At 37.2% G+C, this 19,809-nt stretch overlaps 1 protein-coding gene across 2 annotated transcripts in view; it reads left to right on the forward strand.

Annotated features, from left to right (window-relative positions):
- The window catches only part of EMSY (EMSY, BRCA2 interacting transcriptional repressor), a 104,033-nt gene that overhangs the window by 37,625 nt on the left and 46,599 nt on the right, over positions 1-19,809 (forward strand). Inside the window, exon 10 of one of the 2 annotated variants that reach the window (XM_008050411.1) lies at positions 6,168-6,422. The exons of the other annotated variant lie outside the window; for it this stretch is intronic. Within the exon in view, the coding sequence (XP_008048602.1) occupies positions 6,168-6,422 (255 nt within the window). The remainder of the gene's footprint in view (positions 1-6,167; positions 6,423-19,809) is intronic. 2 annotated transcript variants of the gene reach the window in all.

Genomic DNA, 19,809 nt, shown 5'->3' on the forward strand with positions numbered 1-19,809 from the left:
CCTCAGCCTTCCAAGTAGTTGGGACTACAGGCACGCGCCATTATGCCTGGCTAATTTTCTTATCTCAAACTCCTGTGCTTCAAGCAGTTATCTTGCCTCAGCCTCCCACAGTGGTGGATTATAGGCATGAGCCACTGCATCCAGTCAGGAGGTTCTTTTCACCTTTTTCTCTACTTTCTGTGGTATATTAGTTTTTTTCTCAGGTAACTCATTATGAGCAAGATGAGGATATTTCAGGTACTATACCCAGCTATGGAAATGTCAGTGAAAGAAGAGACAGTCTTCTTCTGTAGGTCTCAGCAAAAAGAAAACCTTTCCCAGAAGTTCTTCAAGAGAAGATTATCTTCATACCACGCTGGCCACAACTGTGTCATGTATTCTAGCCTAAACTAGTCCTTGGCAAAAGTAATCTCGCCACCATGATTGGCTTAGGTCAATTAGAAATTGCCCTCTAGGGCTGGCTTAGGACCAGCCTCCCTAAAAATATATGCCAGTGGCTAGGAAGGTAGATTCTTGGGCAAAGAAAACAGGGTTCTGTTAGAAAGGAGGAAGGATGAAGGAGAAAGGGAATTAGACAGGCAGCTAAGAGTGTGTACTGCATTTGATTATAAGGGGTTTTTGAACTTAAGACTTTTCATTTGATCCTGCACATGTCTGTGAGATTTACTAGGTTGATAGAATTGTTCAAATTCTTCTTGATTTTTGCTGTGTGTGTGTTTACATCAGTTTCTGAGAGTGTAAAAGACTCTAGCTATAATTGTGGCTTTGTATATCATTCCCTTTAATTCTGTCAATTTTTATACATACACATTTAGGATTATTGTATCTTCTTGATGCATCAACCTCCTTTTCTTATTTTTCTTTCTTTCTTTCTTTTTAAGTTATCGTCTCACTGTGTTGCCCAGGCTGGAGGGCAGTGCCATGGTCACCACTCACTGCAGCCTTGACCTCCTGGGCTCAGGTGATCCTTCCTGTACTAGCCTCCTGAGTAGCGGAGACTACAGGCATGCACCACCACATTTGGCTAGTTTTTTTGTTTTTGTTTTATTTTTTCCTTCCCCTTCCCTGTTTTTTGATTTTTTTGTAGAGATGAGGTCTTACTATGTTGCCCAGGCTGGCCTCAAACTCCTGAGCCCAAGCAGTCCTCCTGCCTCGGTCTCCCAAAGTGCTGGAATTATAGATGTGAGCCACTGTGCCCTGCCTCAACACCCTTTTCATTATGAAATGTTCTTTTATCTCTGGTAACACTTAATGTTACCATAGATACTTCAATGTCTGCCTTTTCTGATTAGTGTCGTGACTCCAACTTTTTTATGACTAGTGTTTGCTTGATATACAGAGGGTGCTAAAAAAAGTAGACATTTTGAGAATGGAAAAAAACTATTGAAATTTTAGTACTCAATATTAACGAAAATGAAAGGTGAATACAAGTCACGTTTGACTTCTGCAGTTGCAAGAGGTGCTGAAAGTGGTTAGCATCAGCGTCCAGACACTTCTGATTAAAGTGAACATCTCTTAACATCGCTTAAAATATGTATACTTTTTTTTGGCATCCCTGATATCTTTTTTTTCCATTCTTTTATTTTTAACCCATCTGTGCCCTTGTATTTAAGATATATCTTATGGACATTGTGTAGTTAGGTCTTTTTTATCCAGTCTATCCCTGACCTTTTTTTTTTTTTTTTTTTGAGTTGGAGTCTCACTCTCGCCCAGACTGGAGTGCAGTGGCACGCTCCCGGCCACCACAGCCTCGACCTGCTGGGCTCCGGCGATCCTTCTGCCTCAGCCTTCCAAGTAGCTGGAACTACAGGCACGCACTACCACACCTGGCTAATTTTTTGATTTATTGTAGAGATGAGGTCTCGCCAAGTTACCCAGGCGGATCTTGAACCTGCGGCCTCAGGCAATCCACTCACCTCAGCCTCCCAAAGTGTGGGATTACAGGCTGAGCTCTGACCTTTAATTGGAGTGTTTACTCCATTTACATTTAATATAGTTATCAATATGATTAAGTGTAAATCTATTATCTTGACAGTTGTGTATGTCTCTCATCTGTTCTTTGTTCTTTCCCTTCTCCATTCTTCTTTAGGTTTATTTATTTATTTGAAAGAGGATTTCATTTTATCTCTTCCATTGGTAGCTACATTTTATTTTAAAAGTTGCAATGGAGTAGGGTTCTCAGCATCTACATTATTGACATTTTGGACCAGATACTTTTTGTTATGGGGGTAGACCTGTGCATTGTAGGATGTTTAGCACCTTCCCTGACCTCCACCCACTAGTTGCCAGTAGCATACCCCCTGTTGTGACAATAAAAAATGTCTCCAGTGATTGCCAGTTATACTGGGGGGAGGAGGGAGGCAGCAAAATTGCTCTTGATTGAGAAGCCAACGTTAGAGCTTACAATATGCGTTTTAAATTTATGGCAGTCTGCTTTCAAATAATATGCCACTTCATGTATTGTGTTAGGATCTTAAAACAGTACTTCCATTTCTTCTCTCCCTTTTTTGTGCTATGGTTGGCATACATTTTAATTCTGCATATATTATATACCTCACATTGCATTGCTAATGTTATTGCTTCAAACAGGTGATTTGCTTTTAAAGAAATTACAAAAGAGGGGGAAAAAGTCTTTAATATTTACCAGATTCATCTTGTACTTTTTATACTCCAGCCTTGGGATCAGTCATTTCTTCAGGGAACCTTGGTTCCTTATAGTGGAAAGTAATAATTAAGAAGCTAAGATCTGGGTGCTAGATATGCCCCTTTCTAGACGCATACATATTAATGTCTCTGTTTCTATATATTGAAACTGAGTTCATACTGATACATTCAATTTCAATCAAGCACTGCATGTTAATTCTAGTTTTCTCCCTTCCTCTTTGACAGTGTAGAAAGTCTAACTTCTGTGATCTTGAATGTGTTTACTTTACCAGTTTCTTGGTGTATAATCAGTCTCTTATTGTTGATGCTGTTGGCCCCTACCCTATGAAGATGCCCTCCTCACTCCATTGAGACTCTGACATCCTGCACGCTCTTAGCTCGCTCCACCTGAGTTCTGACACCTGCATCCAGCACCCTTTTGCTTGGATGCCTGTCTTACCCTGGTCAGTTCTGACCTGTGCCAGGTGGTTTTTCCACCCAGAAGCCCTCACCCAATTTGAACTCTTCATACCCGCCATGGCTACCCCTTTCTGTGGACACCCTGCTTAACGCGTTGCAGTCCTGTGCTAGGTACCTCACACTCCTAGAAGCCCACTTACTCTCACTTGGGTTCTAACTCTACATGTTGAGCTGTCCTGTGAACTGCCCGCAGTGTAGACACCCTCCTTATCCTACTGACTCTGACTCCCATCCTAGGCTAGTCTCCATAGTGGGCTCTCGTACCCCACGTTGGCTACACTTTCTTAGCTGCTTTGCTGTCCATGTTGCTTTGTGCCACCTAAAGGCTTTAGTATTCAGTTGTTTGGGAAGCTCATGGCAAAGGAAGAGAAAGAAGACTTTGTGTTTATTGAAACATTGATTCATTTGTAAAGATAGATTTGTCTGATAATTGTCTTCTCTAAACTTTAGCCTTCCTAAAGGTAGCGACGGTTTTATGGATACAAAATAGACTCTCTAGGATCTAGCATCAAGTATTTAGTCAATAAATGTTTATCAAATGAATAAATATTCAGAGAGATTAAGTACGTTAATCGTGTCACATAGCTGTTATGCTTTATGTGTTGAAGGCATGATTTAAGTACAATTTTCTGATTCTAAAGTAGCCCTGAATGCTTTTACATCAGATACTTTTCCTACACAGAAGTATATGGAGATAAAATAGTTCAGTTATAGAGTTACCTTTGAGTCAGTGTCTCACTCTGTCTCCCAAGCTAGAGTACAGTGGCAAGATCATGGCTTACTGTAGCCTCAATCTCCTGGGCTCAGGCAATCCTTCTGCCTCAGCTGTAGCTGGGCCTACAAGCATGCACCATCATGTCTGGCTAATTATTTTATTTTATTTTTTTATAGAGATAGGGTCTTGTTATGTTGCCTAGGCTGGTCTTGAACTCCTGGGCTCAAGCAATCCTCTTGCCTCAGCCTCCCAAAGTTCTGGAATTGCAGGCATGAACCACCATGCCCAGCTGGGTTTAAACTTTTTTGGGTAGTTTAAAAATAATATCTTTCACTTGTATAACATTGTATACTTGCTGAATCATAAAATGTTGGCATTGAAGGAGGCTCTACAGATAGTCTAGTTCAGCACAACTCAGTAATACAGCACACACACATGTCACCAAATGGCTCCCGGCTCCACTAATATTCAGGGATGTGTGGGGCAAGGGAGGTGGGGAACTATGTAAGTAATGTCGATAAGCCTTCCAGATGACTTTGACTACACCATTTTGCATTCTTTCAAAATGTTCCTCCATCTGTGGTCTTATATGATCTGTACAACAACTCTCAGACTTGTAGGGCAAGGAAAAATGAGGAAGCTGAGGCCTGGAGAGGCAAAGTGACTTCTTCAGGTTTATTCTCCTCCATTTTTATCATTCTCTAGAGACATTTCGCACAAGAATGTGGTACTGTTTAAAATTTTTTCTATAATGCAATATATTTGTCATGGTGGGAATGTGGTGGAGGAAGATGTGAAAAAACATTCTAAGTACTTAAGAATTAGGCTATTAGTTTATTTTTATTGTTTTAGCAGTGGTTAAAAAGTGAATTTGGTGAGTTAACTCACTCACGATAATAGTCCTTTGGGGTAGTTGATGAATTAACAAAAAAATTTCAGATGAAAAATCCGGGAGAGAAGAATATCTCAAAGTCATATATCTTTGGGGAACATTACTAGTACTACTTACCTGTATGTGCTTGCTAATATTAGTACTGCACTGAAAAGAACCTTATATACTGAATATGTCTACTTAACAACTTTTTTTTTTTTTTTTTTTTGAGTTAGAATCTCACTCTGTCATCCAGGCTAGGGTGCAGTGGCACCTTCATGCCTACCACAGCCTCAACCTCCTGGACTCAAGTGATCTTTCCATCTCAGCCTTCCAAGTAGCTGGAACTGCAGGAGCGCACCACCACGCCTGGTTAATTTTTTTATTTGTTGTGGAGTTGAGGTCTCACCAAATTTCCCACACTGGTCTCAAACCCCTGGGTTCAGGCAATCGTTTTATCTCCTCCTCCCAAAGTGCTGGGATTATAGGTCTGAGCCACTCCGCCTGACCTTACAACTTTTCACATAATTATTTAATGATCCAGTTAGAGTTCTCAAAAAATAACTTTATCTTATAGATTATTGGAAATGAGATAGAGAAAAGCTACTTTGCCTTGCTCAATAGTTCAAAAGATGAATGTTTAAGTGGAGTTATTTTATCTGCTTTCATGTTTAAATTGACTGATTAGAACCTGAAAAATAATATTTGGAAAATACGTTACCTACAAATAAGATTCAAAAATTGGCTGAGCATGATGGCTCATGCCTGTAATTCAAGCACTTTGGGAGACTGAGACAGGAGAATCACTTGAGCCCAGGAGTCGAGATTAGCCTGGGCAACATAGAGACCTTGTTGCTACAAAAAATTAAAGAAAAAGCTAAACAAACAAACAAAAAAACAACTAGCTGGGTGTGATGGTGCACTCCTGTAGTCCTAGCTGCTCAGGAGGCTGAGTCAGAAGGATGATCTGAACCCAGGAAGCCAAGGCTGTGATGAACTGGGATCTGTGGCTGCAGTGAACTGATACCATGCTACTGCACTCTAGCCTGGGCAACAGAGTGAGACCCTGTTTCAAAAAAAAAAAAAAGATTCAAAAATTAATGAATTTGCTTTTTGCTTACATTACTCACATTGAAAACCTGTATTTTGGAACAGAAAATCTATTAAGAGACAGATCTGGGACATTCTGCCTGATACTTTATTTCACCCTAACTCTTCATCAAGGGAAAATTAGTTCATTTTTTGAATCTGAGAGCAATGGTACCTTTCTTGCATAGTTTGAGGACTACATACAAAATAAGTAAGGTACCACATGTTTTATCTGACTTGTACTAGGTACTCAGTAAGTCATAGTTTTTATTGATTTACCCAATCTTTAAATTATTACCTACTATAATAACTAGAAGAACTTTAATTATGCTTTCCTATCAAATTCTCTTTTACCTTATTCTTCCACAGGTGTATCTACATCAGCAATCAAAATGGCATCAACCAGACTTCCTTCCCCCAAAAGCTTAGTCGGTGCGCCAACTCAGATTCTGGCACAGTTTCCTAAACAGCATCAACAGTCTCCTAAGCAGCAGTTACATCAAGTGCAACAGCAGACACAGCAGCAGGTGGCCCAGCCTTCTCCCGTATGTCATCAGCAACAGCCTCAGCAGTCTCCTTTGCCACCTGGTATTAAACCTACCATCCAAATCAAACAGGAATCAGGTAACTGGAAAATGTTTACAAGATATGCTAATTCTTCCCCCAGCACCAGTTATTTGAGTCTTTCAGTTCACAAATACAATATGTCTCTTCATTTATTTAGGTCATCATTCACTTCTTTCATCAGTGTTTTACAGTTTTCAGCATACAATTCCTGTATACATGTTTTGTTAGAATTATGCCAAAGTATTTTATTTTCTTGGAGTGATTATAAGTGGCATTTTGATTTCAATTTCCATATTTTTTTTGTTAGTATATAAAAATGGTGTTGCTCTTGTATCTTTTAATCTTGCTGAGCTCTCTTATTTAAGTTCTAGGGATATGTATATAATTGTTTCGTCTGTAAATAGGGGCAACTTTATTTCTTTTCAATCAATATGCCTTTTATTTCTTTTTGTTGTCTTGTTTTACTGTCTAGAACTTCCAATACTATATTGAATGAGTATGAGTAAGGGGGAGTGGACATCCTTGCCTTGTTTCTGATCTTTATTGTTGTTGTTGTTCCTGATCTTAAGGAGAAAGCGTTCAGTTTTTCACCATTAACTATGATGCCAGCTGTAGGTTTTTTGAGATGCTTTTTATCAAGTTGAGAGAATACCCTTTGTTTCCTAGTTTTTTGGGAGTTATCATGAATGAGTTGAATTTTGTTAAATGCTTTTTCTGTTCATTTTATATAATCATGTGTTTTTTAATGTTTAATCTACTGCTATGCTGGATTATATTGGTTGATTTTCTGTTATACCAGCCTTGCATATCTTAAATGAATCTTGTTATGGTATACATATATTTTTTTATAAATTGCTAGATTCAGTTTATGTCTTTATTCTTGAAAGATTTGAGTCTGTATTTTTCTTTTTTTTAATTTTATCAATATTTTTAATTTTGGTTTTGTGGGGTACAGTTAAGGGTTAGGTGTACAATTACGTTTCATTCAGGCACCCTGTTGATAAGAAGTATTTCCCCTTCCCCAGACAGATATTTGCTACTGTTAATCCCATCCCCCCTCCCATAGTTTCCCAGTACTGTCAGTCATTTTCTTATAGTATTACATTGTATGTTCAAGGTCCATTATATGAGTGAGAACATGTGATACTCGGATCTTTGTTTCTGTGAGAGGTCACTCAGTATTATAGACTCTAGTTCCATCCAGATTGCTGCAAAATTCACGATTGTTCTTTTTTATGGCTGTGTAGTATTCCATCGTGTATATGTACCGTATTTTTCTTATTTTGTACTGTCTTTGTTTTGGTTTCAGGATATTACTGACCTTATAAATGAGTTTGGAAATGTTCATTTCTTTTATTTTTTGGAAGAGATTATATAAGGTTGATGTTAATTTTTCAATAAATGTTTAGTAGAATTTTCCAGTGAAATCATCTGGGCCTAGAGATTTCTATTTTTGGAAACTTTTAATTTATAAATTCAGTTTCCTTAAATTATAGGACTATGTAGATTATCTGTTTCATCTTGATTGAGTTTTGGTAGTTTGTGGTTTTTAAGGAATTGGTCTATTTCTTCTAAGTTGTGAAATTTATGAGTAAATTTGTGGTAATTCCTTTTAGTGGCTACGGGATCTATGTTAATGTCCCATTTCATTTCTGATATTGGTGACTTGTATCTTTTTTATCTTTTCTTTGTCACACTTGCTAGAGGTTTATCAATTAGATTGAATTTTTTAAGAACTAGATTTTTTTTTGAGTTGGAGTCTCACTCTGTTGCCCAGAGTGGAGTGCAGTGGCACGTTCCCAGCCACCGCAGCCTCCACCTGCTGGGCTCTGGTGATCCTTCTGCCTCAGCCTTCCAAGTAGCTGGAACTACGGGCACGCACTACCACGCCCAGATAATTTTTTGATTTATTGTAGAGATGATGTCTTGCCAAGTTGCCCAGGCGGATCTCGAACCTGTGGGCTCAGGCATTCTACTCACCTCAGCTTCCCAAAGCGTGGGATTACAGGCTGAGCTACCGAGCCTGGCTTAGATTTTTGTTTTATTGATCTTTCCCATCATTGCTTTTCTGTTTTTAACGTCATAACCTTTATTATTTCCTTCCTTCTGTTTTCTTTGGGTTTATTTTGCTCTTCTGGTTTCTTGAGGTTGGGATTTATTTGATGGATTGAAAACAGGTTTTCTTTTTTAATTACTTAGCATTTACATCTACATCTACACCTATTTAAATACTTTGGTGTAAATTTCAGCAATGCTTTAACTGCATCCCACATATTTTAATATGTTATATTTTCATTTTCATACTTTTTTTGTGTGTGTGTGTGGAGATGGGTCTCACTATGTTGTCCACATTGATCTCAAACTCCTAGGCTCAGGTAATCCTCCCACCTTGGCCTCCCAAAGTTTTGAGATTACAGGCATTAGCCACTTCTCCCAGCCAATTTTATGTGTTTGTAAATTTCTTTTGAGACTTCCTCTTTGACCCATGGATTATTTAGAATTGTATTGTTTAATTTCCATACTTGGAGATTTTTTGTAATCTTTTTGTCGTTAATTTCTGTTTGATTCTCAGACTCTAGTCTGAGAATATACTCTATCATTGCAGTTTTTAAAAATTTATCGAGGTTTGGTTTTTGGTCCAGAAAATGTTCCATTTTGGTGAGTGTACCATGATACTTGAAAAGATATCTGTGCTGCTTGATGTTGGGTGGAGTGTGTACACACACACACACACACACACACACACACACACACACACACACACACACACCCCCAATTAGTTTCTATTGTTTGAGTGTATTGTTCAGTTTTCCTGTATCCATAGTGAATTTTCTGTATTATAGTTCTATCAGATATGTACAGTAGTTCTAGCTATGTTTTCTGTGTAGTAGTTGGTGAGAGTGAGGTATTAAAGTCCCCAGCTATAATTGCTGGATTTTAATACCTCAAAAATAGCTCTCTCAGGCCAGGTACAGTGGCTCAAGCCTATAATCCCAGCACTTTGGAAGGCTGAGACAAGAGAATCGCCTGAGTCCAGGAGTTAGAGACCAGTCTGGGCAACATAGTGAGAACATGTCTCTACAAAAAAATAAAAATTAGCTGGATGTGGTAGCACACGCTGTAGTCCCAGCTACTCAGGAGGCTGACACAGGAAGATCACTTGAGCCCAGGAATTGGAGGCTGCAATGAGCTGTGATTATGCCACTGTACTCCAGCCTGGGAGACAGAGTGAGGCCTTTAAAAAAAAAATCCTCCCTCAGTTTTTGCTTCATGTATTTTGATGTGTTTATTGTTTGGTGCATACATATTTAGAAACATGCCTTCCTGTCATATTGATCCTTTCTCATTGTGTACTGACCCTTTCCCCTTTTTTTCTCCAATAATTTTCTTTGCTCTAAAGTCTACTTTTTTAAATGTAAAGGCTGATGTTTAACCTTATTTCCATTCTTAGCGTTTTATTTCAACTTAAATTTGTAAAATTTTCTATGTAAACCAAATGATGATAACCACCCTGCATTGATATATTTAATCCATGTAATAAACTACAGTGATTTCTATTCTACTAGGTATCATGTTGATGGGATAGAGTGAGTTCTTTTGCCTTCTAAAAATCTAAAGTCTACTTTATCTGTAATTAATATAGCCACTCCTGTTTTCTTTTCATTCATGTTCATATGGTATATCTTTTTCCATCCTTTTGCATTCAATCTAGTTGTGTTTCATTTGAAATTTCTTTTAGATGGCATATGGTATGATTTTATCCATTCTGACAATCCTTAAGTTTTAAATTATATATTTAAATCACATACATTGAAGGTAATTATTGATATGGTGTGCCATTTCATTGTTTTCTGTTTCTTTCTTCCACTCTTTTCCCCATTTCTCTTTTCTTGCCCAGCTATGATTTGCTTAAAGAATTTTTAGGATTTTATATTCATTTATTTATCTTATTTTTCAGTGTATTATAATGTTCTGCTTTCTTAATGTAGCTTATTGTATGTCAATATACATGCGTTATTTATCACAGTTGACCTTTTCACCACATATTACTCTCTATTTGGAATAATTTTATCTTTCTATTTAAAATGGAAGATTTCACTGTACCTAATGTTAGTTAACATATAATACCTCCTATTTCTGCAAGGTTCCAGTTTCTAAGGTCTATATTTGTTGCATTTTTTTTTCTTTTTAGTTTTTTTCTTTTCGTTGGTTGCATTTTTATCTGTGACTCAATTATTATATTTTAATTAATTAATTAATTTGTTTTTTGTTAGAGACAGGGTCTCACTCTAACGCCTAGGCTGGAGTGCAGTGGTACAATCACTGTGATCTCCAACTCTTGGGGCTCAAGCGATCCTTCCACCTTGGCCTCCAAAAGCTCTTGGGATTTTAGGTGTGAGCCAACTGTGCCTTTCCGATATTTTATGCTTTTGAATAGAGAGTGCATTCATCAAGAACTGAAAAGTATAGAGTGAATAACTTGTCCTCTATCCTTGTCTTCTGTCTAGCTGTCCCTCATGATTAAAAAAAGTCTTAGTTTTTTTACATAATTTCAGAGACTTTGCATATACAAGCAAACTTAGATGTAGATTCTTATACCTCCCCTCCTTTTATACACCCATAAAATGTAACACACGCACATTTCCATCTCCTCCCCCTTCCAGCCTTCTCTTTTTTCCCCCATGTGCTCACTTCATGTCTGTGTAACATTTTGGTAGTTCTTGTACTGTTTCAGACTTTTTCATTATTTATTATATCTGTTATGGTGATCTGTGATCAGTGATCTTTTATATTACCATTGTAATTTTGGGGGGCTGCTGCGAGCCATCCTCTTGTAAGATTTTGAACTTAATAAATGTGTGTGTATTCTAACTGCTCCACTGACTGGGCATTCCCTTGTCTCTTGCCCTCTCCTTGGACCTCCCTGTTCCCATAGACATAACGATAATGAAATTAGGCCAATTAAGAACTTTACAGCAGTCTCTAACTTTTTAAGTGAAAAGATGAGTTACATGTTTGTCTCTTTACATCAAAAACTAGTTTAGTGAAGAAGCCATGCTGAAGGATGAGATAGCCTGAAAGCAAGGTCTCTTGTGCCAACCAGTCAGCCAAGTAGTGAATGCAAAGGAAAAATTCTTGAAGGAAATTAAAAATGCTATTCCAGTGAATACATGAATGATACGAATGAGAAAAAGTCTTACTGCAAGTTTTAGTGTTCTGGATAGAAGATCAGACTAGCTACAACATTCCCTTAAGCCAAGGCCTAATCCAGAGTAAGGCCCTTACTCTCTTCAATTCTACGAAGGCTAAGAGGTAAGGAAGCTGCAGAAGAGAAGTTGGAAGCTAGTAGAGGTTGGTTCATGTGGTTTAAGGAAGGAAACCATTTAGCTAAGCTCGTGGATGAAGCTGGCTACACTAAACAACAGATTTTCAATGTGGGCAAAACAGACTTCTATTGGAAGAAGATGCCATCCAGGATATCTTTCATAACTAGAGAGGAGAAGTCAATGCCTGGCTTCAGAGCTTCAAAGGACAAGCTGACTCTTGTTAGTGAGCAGTGCAGCTGCTGACTTTAAGTTGAAGCTGGTACTCAGTGACCATCTGAAAACCTCAGGGTTTCTAAGAATGATTCTAAATCCACTCTGCCTATGCTCTATCAGTGGAAAAACAAAGCCTGGATAACAGCACATCTATTTACAACATGGTTCACTGAATGTTTTAAACCCACTGTTGAGACCTGCTGCTCAGAGAAAAAGATTCCTTTCAAAATATTGCTGCTCATTGACAATGCATGGTAGTCACCCAAGAGCTCTGATGGAGATGTACAAGATTAATGTTTTTATGCCTGCTGGCAGAATATTAATTCTGCAGCCTATGGAGTAATTTCAACTTTCAAGTCTTATTATTTAAGAAATATGAAGGCTGGGCTTGGTGGCTCAGCCTGTAATCCCAGCACTTTGAGAGGCTGAGGTGAGTGGATTGCCTGAGTCTGTGCGTTCGAGACCAGCCCGGGCAACTTGATGAGCCCTCGTCTCTACATTTAAAAGAAATATGTTGTGTAAGGCTGTAGCTGCTATGGACAGTGATTCTTTTGATGGATCTAGGCAAAGTCAATTGAAATCCTTCTAGAAAGGATTCATCAACCTAAATGCCATTCAAAACATTTGTGATTCATGGGAGCAGGTCAGCATATCAACATTAACGAGAATTAATGCGTGACTGAGTGGTTTAAGATTTCAGTGGGAGGAGTAATTATGTTATGATAAAACTTCAGCAGATAAGGAGTTACTTCATGTGGATGAACAAAGAAAGTGGTTTCTTGAGATGGAATTTACTTCTGGCGAAGTAACATTGTCCTGTTCTGTGAACATTGTTGAAATGACAATAAAGGATTTAAACTATTACATAAACATAGTTGATAAAGCAACAGCAGGATTTGCGAGGACTAGCTCTAATTTTGAAAGAAATTCTACTGTGGATCAATGCCATCAAACAGCATTACATACTAGAGAGAAATACTTTACAACAAGAAGAGTCAGTTGATGCAGCCAGTAAGATTGTTGTCATTGTTGTCATCTTATTTTAAGAAATTGCCACAACCACTCCTAACTTCAGCAACCACTGATTGATCAGCAGCCATTCACATCGAGGCAGTATCCTCCCCCCCAAAATATTATATTTCTCTGAAGGCTCAGACGATTCTTAGCATTTTTTAACAATGAAGTTTTGTTTTTTTTTTAAATTTAGGCATGTACATTTGTTTAGACCCAACGCTATTGTATACTCAACAGGCTACAGTATTGTGTAAACAGAACTTTTATATGCATTGGGAAACCAAAACTTTCATGTGACTTGCTTTATGGTGACATTTGCTTTATCACAGTGGTCTGGAACTAAACCTGTAATATCTCTGAGGTATGTCTAAAGCATAATTTATATAACAAATCCACTGTAAGTTTGTCTCTAATCTTTTTTTAAAAAATTCAAGCAAAACTGCAGTGAATAAGCCTATACATAGTCATTTTTCATGTCTGTAAGTATATCTATAGGATAAATTTCCAGACGTGTGATTGCTGTGTCAAAAGATAAACAGTTTTAAATTTTGATAGATGTTGTCAAATTTTCATTTATAGAGATTTTGTATTCTCCTACCAGTAATGTATATGAGTCCCAGTTTCTTCATAGTGCCCCCTTCCCATCAGTATATTTTCACGCAGCTGGATTTTTCCCATCTGATGGAGGGAAAGTTATCTTAGTATTGTTTTCTTTTCTTTCTTTAAATTTTTATTTTTTGTTTAAGATATGGTCTCATTCTGTTGCCCAGGCTGGAGTACAGTGGCACAATCCTAGCTCACTGCAGCCTCCTGGCCTCAAGTGATCCTCCTATTCAGCCTCCCAAGTAGCTGGGACCATAGGCACATGCCGTCACACCCAGCTATTTTTTTTTTTTTCTGTAGAGATGAAGTCTCATTGTGTTGCTTGATTAGTCTTGAACTCCTGGGCCCAAGCAATCCTCCCACCTCTGCCATCCAAAGTGCAGGGATTATAGGCATGTGCCACTGCACCTGACCTTTTATTTTTCATTTTTCTTATTGAGGTTTTGTTTTTGTTTTTGTTTTTTTTTGAGTCTGGGTTTCTCTTTGTCTTCCAGGCTGGACTGCAGTGGCGTGATCATGGCTCATCGCAGCCTTGACCACCTGGGCTTAGTTGATCCTTCTACCTTAGCCTCTCAAGTATCTGGGATTACAGGCATGTGCCACCATGCCTGACTCATTTTTTGATTTTCTATAGAGACATGTGTCACTATATTACCTACGCTGGTCTCAAACTTCTGAATTCTAGCAGTCCCTCCTTAGCCTCCCAAAATGCTGGGTTACAGGTGTGAGCCACCATGTGTGGTCTATTTTTCTTATTGAGAGTAAGTTTAAGCAACTATTTTTATGCTTTAGTTTCATAATTACTTTTTAAAAAATACTATTTGTATTCACTGGCCTTAAAAAAATTTTTTTTCTAATCAATTTCTGAGAATTCTTTATATATCAGAATAATTGACGTTCTGTGTGTTTCATGATTTGCAGATTTTTTTTCCCACAGTTTGTTTGTGTTTTGATTTTATGTAAACTTCTGTGCAAAGCATTTTTATTTTTATGTGGTTGAATTTATCAGCATGGTCTTTAATGCTTCCAAATTTTCTATTAGAGTTTATAATTTTTATATTGAAATATTTTGGAAAATATTCTATGAGGTGTAGATAATATGGTATGTTTATAGTCCTATGTGACATGGGCCTTTAGTTTTTTTTGTGTGTGTGCAGTCTTTGTCAGGTTTTTGTTTGAATATTATATGTGTTATTCAAAAGAATTTTGAAATTTTTTTTTCATGTCCTGGTATTTTTTTCAAATTTACTAATCTTTATTAAGATATAATCCACTAAAAATTCAAAGAATACATTTAAAGTGTACAATTCAGTGTCATTTAATATATTAACAAGTATGTGCAGCCATCATGCCAGTTGATTTTAGAACATTTTTATCACCTCAAAAAGAAGCTTCAGGCCAGGCACAGTGGCTCATACCTGTAATCCCAGCACTTTGAGAGACCAACCTTGAGAGGCTGAGGCAGAAGGATTGCTTGAGCCCAGCAGTTCAGAACCAGCCTGAGCAACATAGAGAGACCTCGTGTCTATTAAAAAAAATCAGAAAATTAGCCAGGCTTGGTGGCGTGTGTCTATAGTCCCAGCTTCCTGGGAGCCTGAGGCAGAAAGGATGGCCTGAGCCCAGGTATTCGAAGCTGTGATCATGCCACTGCACTACAGCCTGGGCAATAAATGAGACCCCAACTCAAAAAACCAAAACAAAACAAAAAGAAACTTTATACTCTTTAACTATTATCTCTTATTCCCTGTATTTGTTCTTCTGTCTTCCTACTCCCAGCCCTAAGCAACCACTTACTACTTTCTGTATGTAGATTTCCATACTCTAGACTTTGATATGGAAAGAGTCATATTATATGTGTTCTTTTGTGACTAGCTTTTTTTCACTTAACCTTATGTTTTTAAGGTTGTAGTATGTATTAGTACTTCATTTCTTTTTATGGCCAAGTAACATTTAACATTTTTGTTTAATGTTTGTTTATTGATATACATTTGAGTCATTTCCACCTGCTAGCTATTATGAATAATGCTGCTAAAAACATTTGTATGTAAGTTTCTGGGTATTCAATACTCTTGTGTATATATCCAGGAGTGGAATTGTTGGGTCATATGGTAACTCTATTTTTAATTGTTTGAGAAACTGCAGGGCTGTTTTCCAAAGCAACTGTACCATTTTGTATTCCCACCTACTGAGGATTGTAACATTTTACATTCCCTTATACAGAGGGTTCCAATTTTGCCAGCACTTGTTATTCTTTTACATTTTGATTCTAGCCAGCCTAGTTTGTGTCAAGTTGTACTTCATTATGTTTCTGATTTGCTCTTATCTGATGACTAATGATGTTTAGCATCTTTTCATATGCTTATTGGTTCTTTTATGTATTTTTCTTGAAGAAATGTCAGATTTTTGCCAATTTTAAAATGGGTTGTCTATTCTTGCGTCATAAGAGTGTGTGTGTATACATATATATTGTATATATATAATATTAAACCCATATCAGATATGTAACTTGCAAATATTAGCTCTCATCCTCTGAGTTGTCTTTTCACTTTATGGTGTCTTTTGAAACACAGAAGTTACTTTTTTTTTTTTTTAAGCAGGATTTATTGAGTGGACAGAAAAGCTCCCACAGTGGGAGAGGATCTGAAGGGGTTGCCCATAGCAGTTAAATTTTGTTGGTTTTCAATTTATCTATTTTTATTTTGTTGCTCATGCTTTTATTGTTATACATAAGAGCTTTTGCCAAATTCAAGATCATGATGATTTACCCCTATGTTTTTTTCTAAAAGTTTGATAGTTTTACCTCTAAAAGTAAGCATTTGATCCATTTTGATGTAGTTTTGTATATTGTATGATATAAGTGTCTCACTTAATTCTTTTGCACATACCTCTGCAGTTGTCCAGATGAAATATGTCTAAAAGACTGTTTTTATTTTATCCCCATTGAATGGTCTTGGCACATTTTTCAAAAATCAGTTGACTATAGGTGTATGGGTACGATTCCATTGATTTATATGTCTGTCTGTTTGCCAGCACCACACTGTTTTGATTATCATTGGCTTGCAGTAAGATTTAAAATCAGGAAGACTGAGTCTTTCTGTTTTCTTCTTGTTTTGGCTATTCTTGGGGCTCTTGAAATTCCTTATGAATTTTGGAATTAGTTTGTTAATTTCTCCAAAGAAGTCAGTTGAGATTTTGATAGGGATTACATTGACTCTGTAGATTAATTTGAGGAGTATTGTCTTTTTTTTTTTTTTTTTTTAGTTGGGATTTTACTCTGTCAACCAGGCTGGAGTACAAGAGGCGTGATCATGGCTCACCACAGCCTCAAACTCTTGGGCTCAAGCAATCCTTCCTCCTCAGTCTCCCGAGTAGCTGGGACTACAGGCATGTGCCACCTTGCCTGGCTAATTTTCTTTGATTTTTTTGTAGCATCAAGGTCTGACTATGTTACCCAGGCTGGTCTTGAACTCGTGGGCTCAAATGATTCTCCCACCTTGGCCTCCCAAAGTGCTGGGGTTACAGGCATGAGCCACCACACCCAGGCTATTGTCATCTTAATATGTTACATCTTCTCATCCTTGAACATGGTATTTTTTCCCATTTATTTAGATCTTCATTAATTTCTTTCAATGTTTTATAGTTTTCAGAGTATACATTTTGCACTTTTATTAAATTTATTCTTTTGGTGCTATTGTAAATGGAATTGCTATTTAATTTTTTGGATTGTTTGTTATTAATATATAGATTTTTGTGTGTTGATTTTATATCCCGCAACCTTGCTAAACTTATTTATTCTCATTTTTTTTTTGTGCATTTCTTTTTAAAAAAATATATATCTAAATATATATGTATATATATATAAAGAATCATGTCATTTGAAAATAGAGAGTTTTTCTTCTGGTTCAATCTGGATGCTTTTCTTTTCTTTTTTTTTTTTAACCTAATTTCCCTGACTGGAACTTCTGGTACAACACTGAATAGAAATGGTAAGAGCAGGCATAATTGTGTTATTCCTTGTGTTTGCTATTCATAGAACTTCTAGTGTCTTTTATAAGGTGAGCCTACTAGCAACACATTCTCTCAGTTTTTGTTTATCTGGTAAAGCCTTTAGTTTGCCTATATATTTTTAAAAATAGCTTTGCAGGTTATGGTATTCTTGGTTGATGGATTTTTTTTTTCTTTGAGCACTTTGAATATGTTATCCAATTGCCTGCTGACTTCATTATTTCCACTGAGAAGTCAGCTGTAAACTTTATTGCATTTTGTTTGTTAGGTGACAAGTTGTTTTTCACTCTGCTTTCAAAATTTTCTTGTCTCTGGATTTTCATGTTTTTACTAAAATGTGCCTGTTTGTAGATCTCTTCATGTTTATCTTATTTGTAATTTGTTGGGCTTCCTGGATATGTACGTTATTGTTTTCCAATACATTAGAAAGTTTTCAACCATTATTTCTTTACATGTATCTTTTCCTTCTCCTCCCTCCTGTGGTATTTCCATTACTTGTATGTTGGTATGTTTAATGCCAGAGAAATGTCTCACATTTCTCTGAGGCTATGTTCATTTTTTTTCATTATTTTTTCCTCTTTGTTCTTCACCTTTCATAATCTTTACTGATCTATTTTCAGGCTTGTTAATTCTTCCTTTTACCAGTTCAGATCTACACGAGCCCCTTTAGTGAATTTTTATTTCTGTTATTATACTTTTAATCTCCCTGTATGTTCCATTTGGTTCTTTTTGAATAATTTTCATCTCTTTTTTTATATTCTTCATTTGATATAACATCATCATTGTTCCTTCCTTTGCTTCAGTTATTATGCTTTTCTCTAGTTATAATAGCTACTTCAAAGTCTTTTAATGTTAAATCTCACATTGCACTGTTCTCAGACAATTTTTGTCGCCTGCTTTTTCCCATTATTTGGGTCATATTTTCCTATTTGTTTACATATGTTCTTATGTTTTTGTTAGAAACTGGACATTTTAGATGCTTGCATTCAATTCTCTATATCTGTGGGTTTTGTATCTGCAGATTCAGTCAACTGCACATCAATAATATTAATAAAAAAGAATAATTCAACAGTAAAAAGTAATACAAATATGTAAAACACTTTACATAACATTTACATTGTATTAGGTAATATAAGTAATCAGAGATGTTTTAAAGTGGAGGGAGGATGTGTGTAAATTGTATACAGATGCATCATTTTATATGAGGGACTTGATTATCTGTGGATTTGCATATCCAAGGGGCTCCTGGAACCAATTCTCCATGGATGCTGAGGAATGACCATATAGTAGCGGGGTGCTGGTCCCTTCTCCCTGAAGGATTTGTTTTTATTTACTAGGTTATTTGTTTGTTGATAGGGTCATTTATTTTAGTGATGGCTTTTTATTCCTCTCCAGGCTGGGCTCTCCCCTGTCCCCACAGTGTTAAGCCTCTTATATTACTCCTCAGGGAGGCACAGCTCTGGGTATGCCCCCAGTCATTTTGGGGTGACAGTGCTATTAACTTTTCTTTCTTCACCTCTTTCCTTGAGCAAATACATTAACTACTTAAACTCATCTGACTGCTGCCTGATTGCACTAATGTTTTCAGCTATGCCTTGGATCACAAATTGCCCTACAAATTAATCTACATCTTAGCTTATTTGAAGGACTAATTTCTGGAGTTCATTTTTGATATTTGTCCTGACTCCAGGAAGGGTCCTCCCAGCTTTCTTATTCTTCTCTTCTTTCCTACAGACTATCTACCTGTGTTCTAGACTATGTCTTCATTATATCTGTGAATCTTCTTCCAGTTGCCTTTCACCACATTCCTATTCCTATTCCTAAAAATGCTCTTAGGCTTGAGCTTCTCCATGCTCCTGGTACAAATGAAGTCAGTTCCTTTGGAAAGATATTAGGAGCTATCTGTTTTATCATCTGTTTCCTTTTGTCGGGAGTTGGAGTCTCACTCTGCTGCCCAGGCTGGAGTGCACTGGTGCACTCATGGCCACCACAGCCTCAACCTGCTGGGCTCAGGTGATCCTTTCACCTCAGCCTTCCAAGTAGCTGGAACCACAGGTGCGTGCCACCGTGCCTGGTTAATTTTTTGCTTTATTGTAGGGCTGAAGTCTCACCAAGTTGCCCAAGCTGGTCTCAATACCCTGAACTCAGGCAGTTCTCTTGTCTCTGCCTCCCAAAGTGCTGGGATTACAGGCGTGAACCACTGAGCCTGACTGTTTTAGCATCTGTTTCTATCCTTAGGTAAAGTCTCTCAGCCAGGGCTCTGGAAACTGGGATAGGGTCAG

The sequence above is a fragment of the Carlito syrichta genome, unplaced genomic scaffold, assembly GCF_000164805.1.
Source record: "Carlito syrichta isolate Samal-C Ts95f unplaced genomic scaffold, Tarsius_syrichta-2.0.1 Scaffold145306, whole genome shotgun sequence".
Taxonomy (NCBI): domain Eukaryota; kingdom Metazoa; phylum Chordata; class Mammalia; order Primates; family Tarsiidae; genus Carlito; species Carlito syrichta.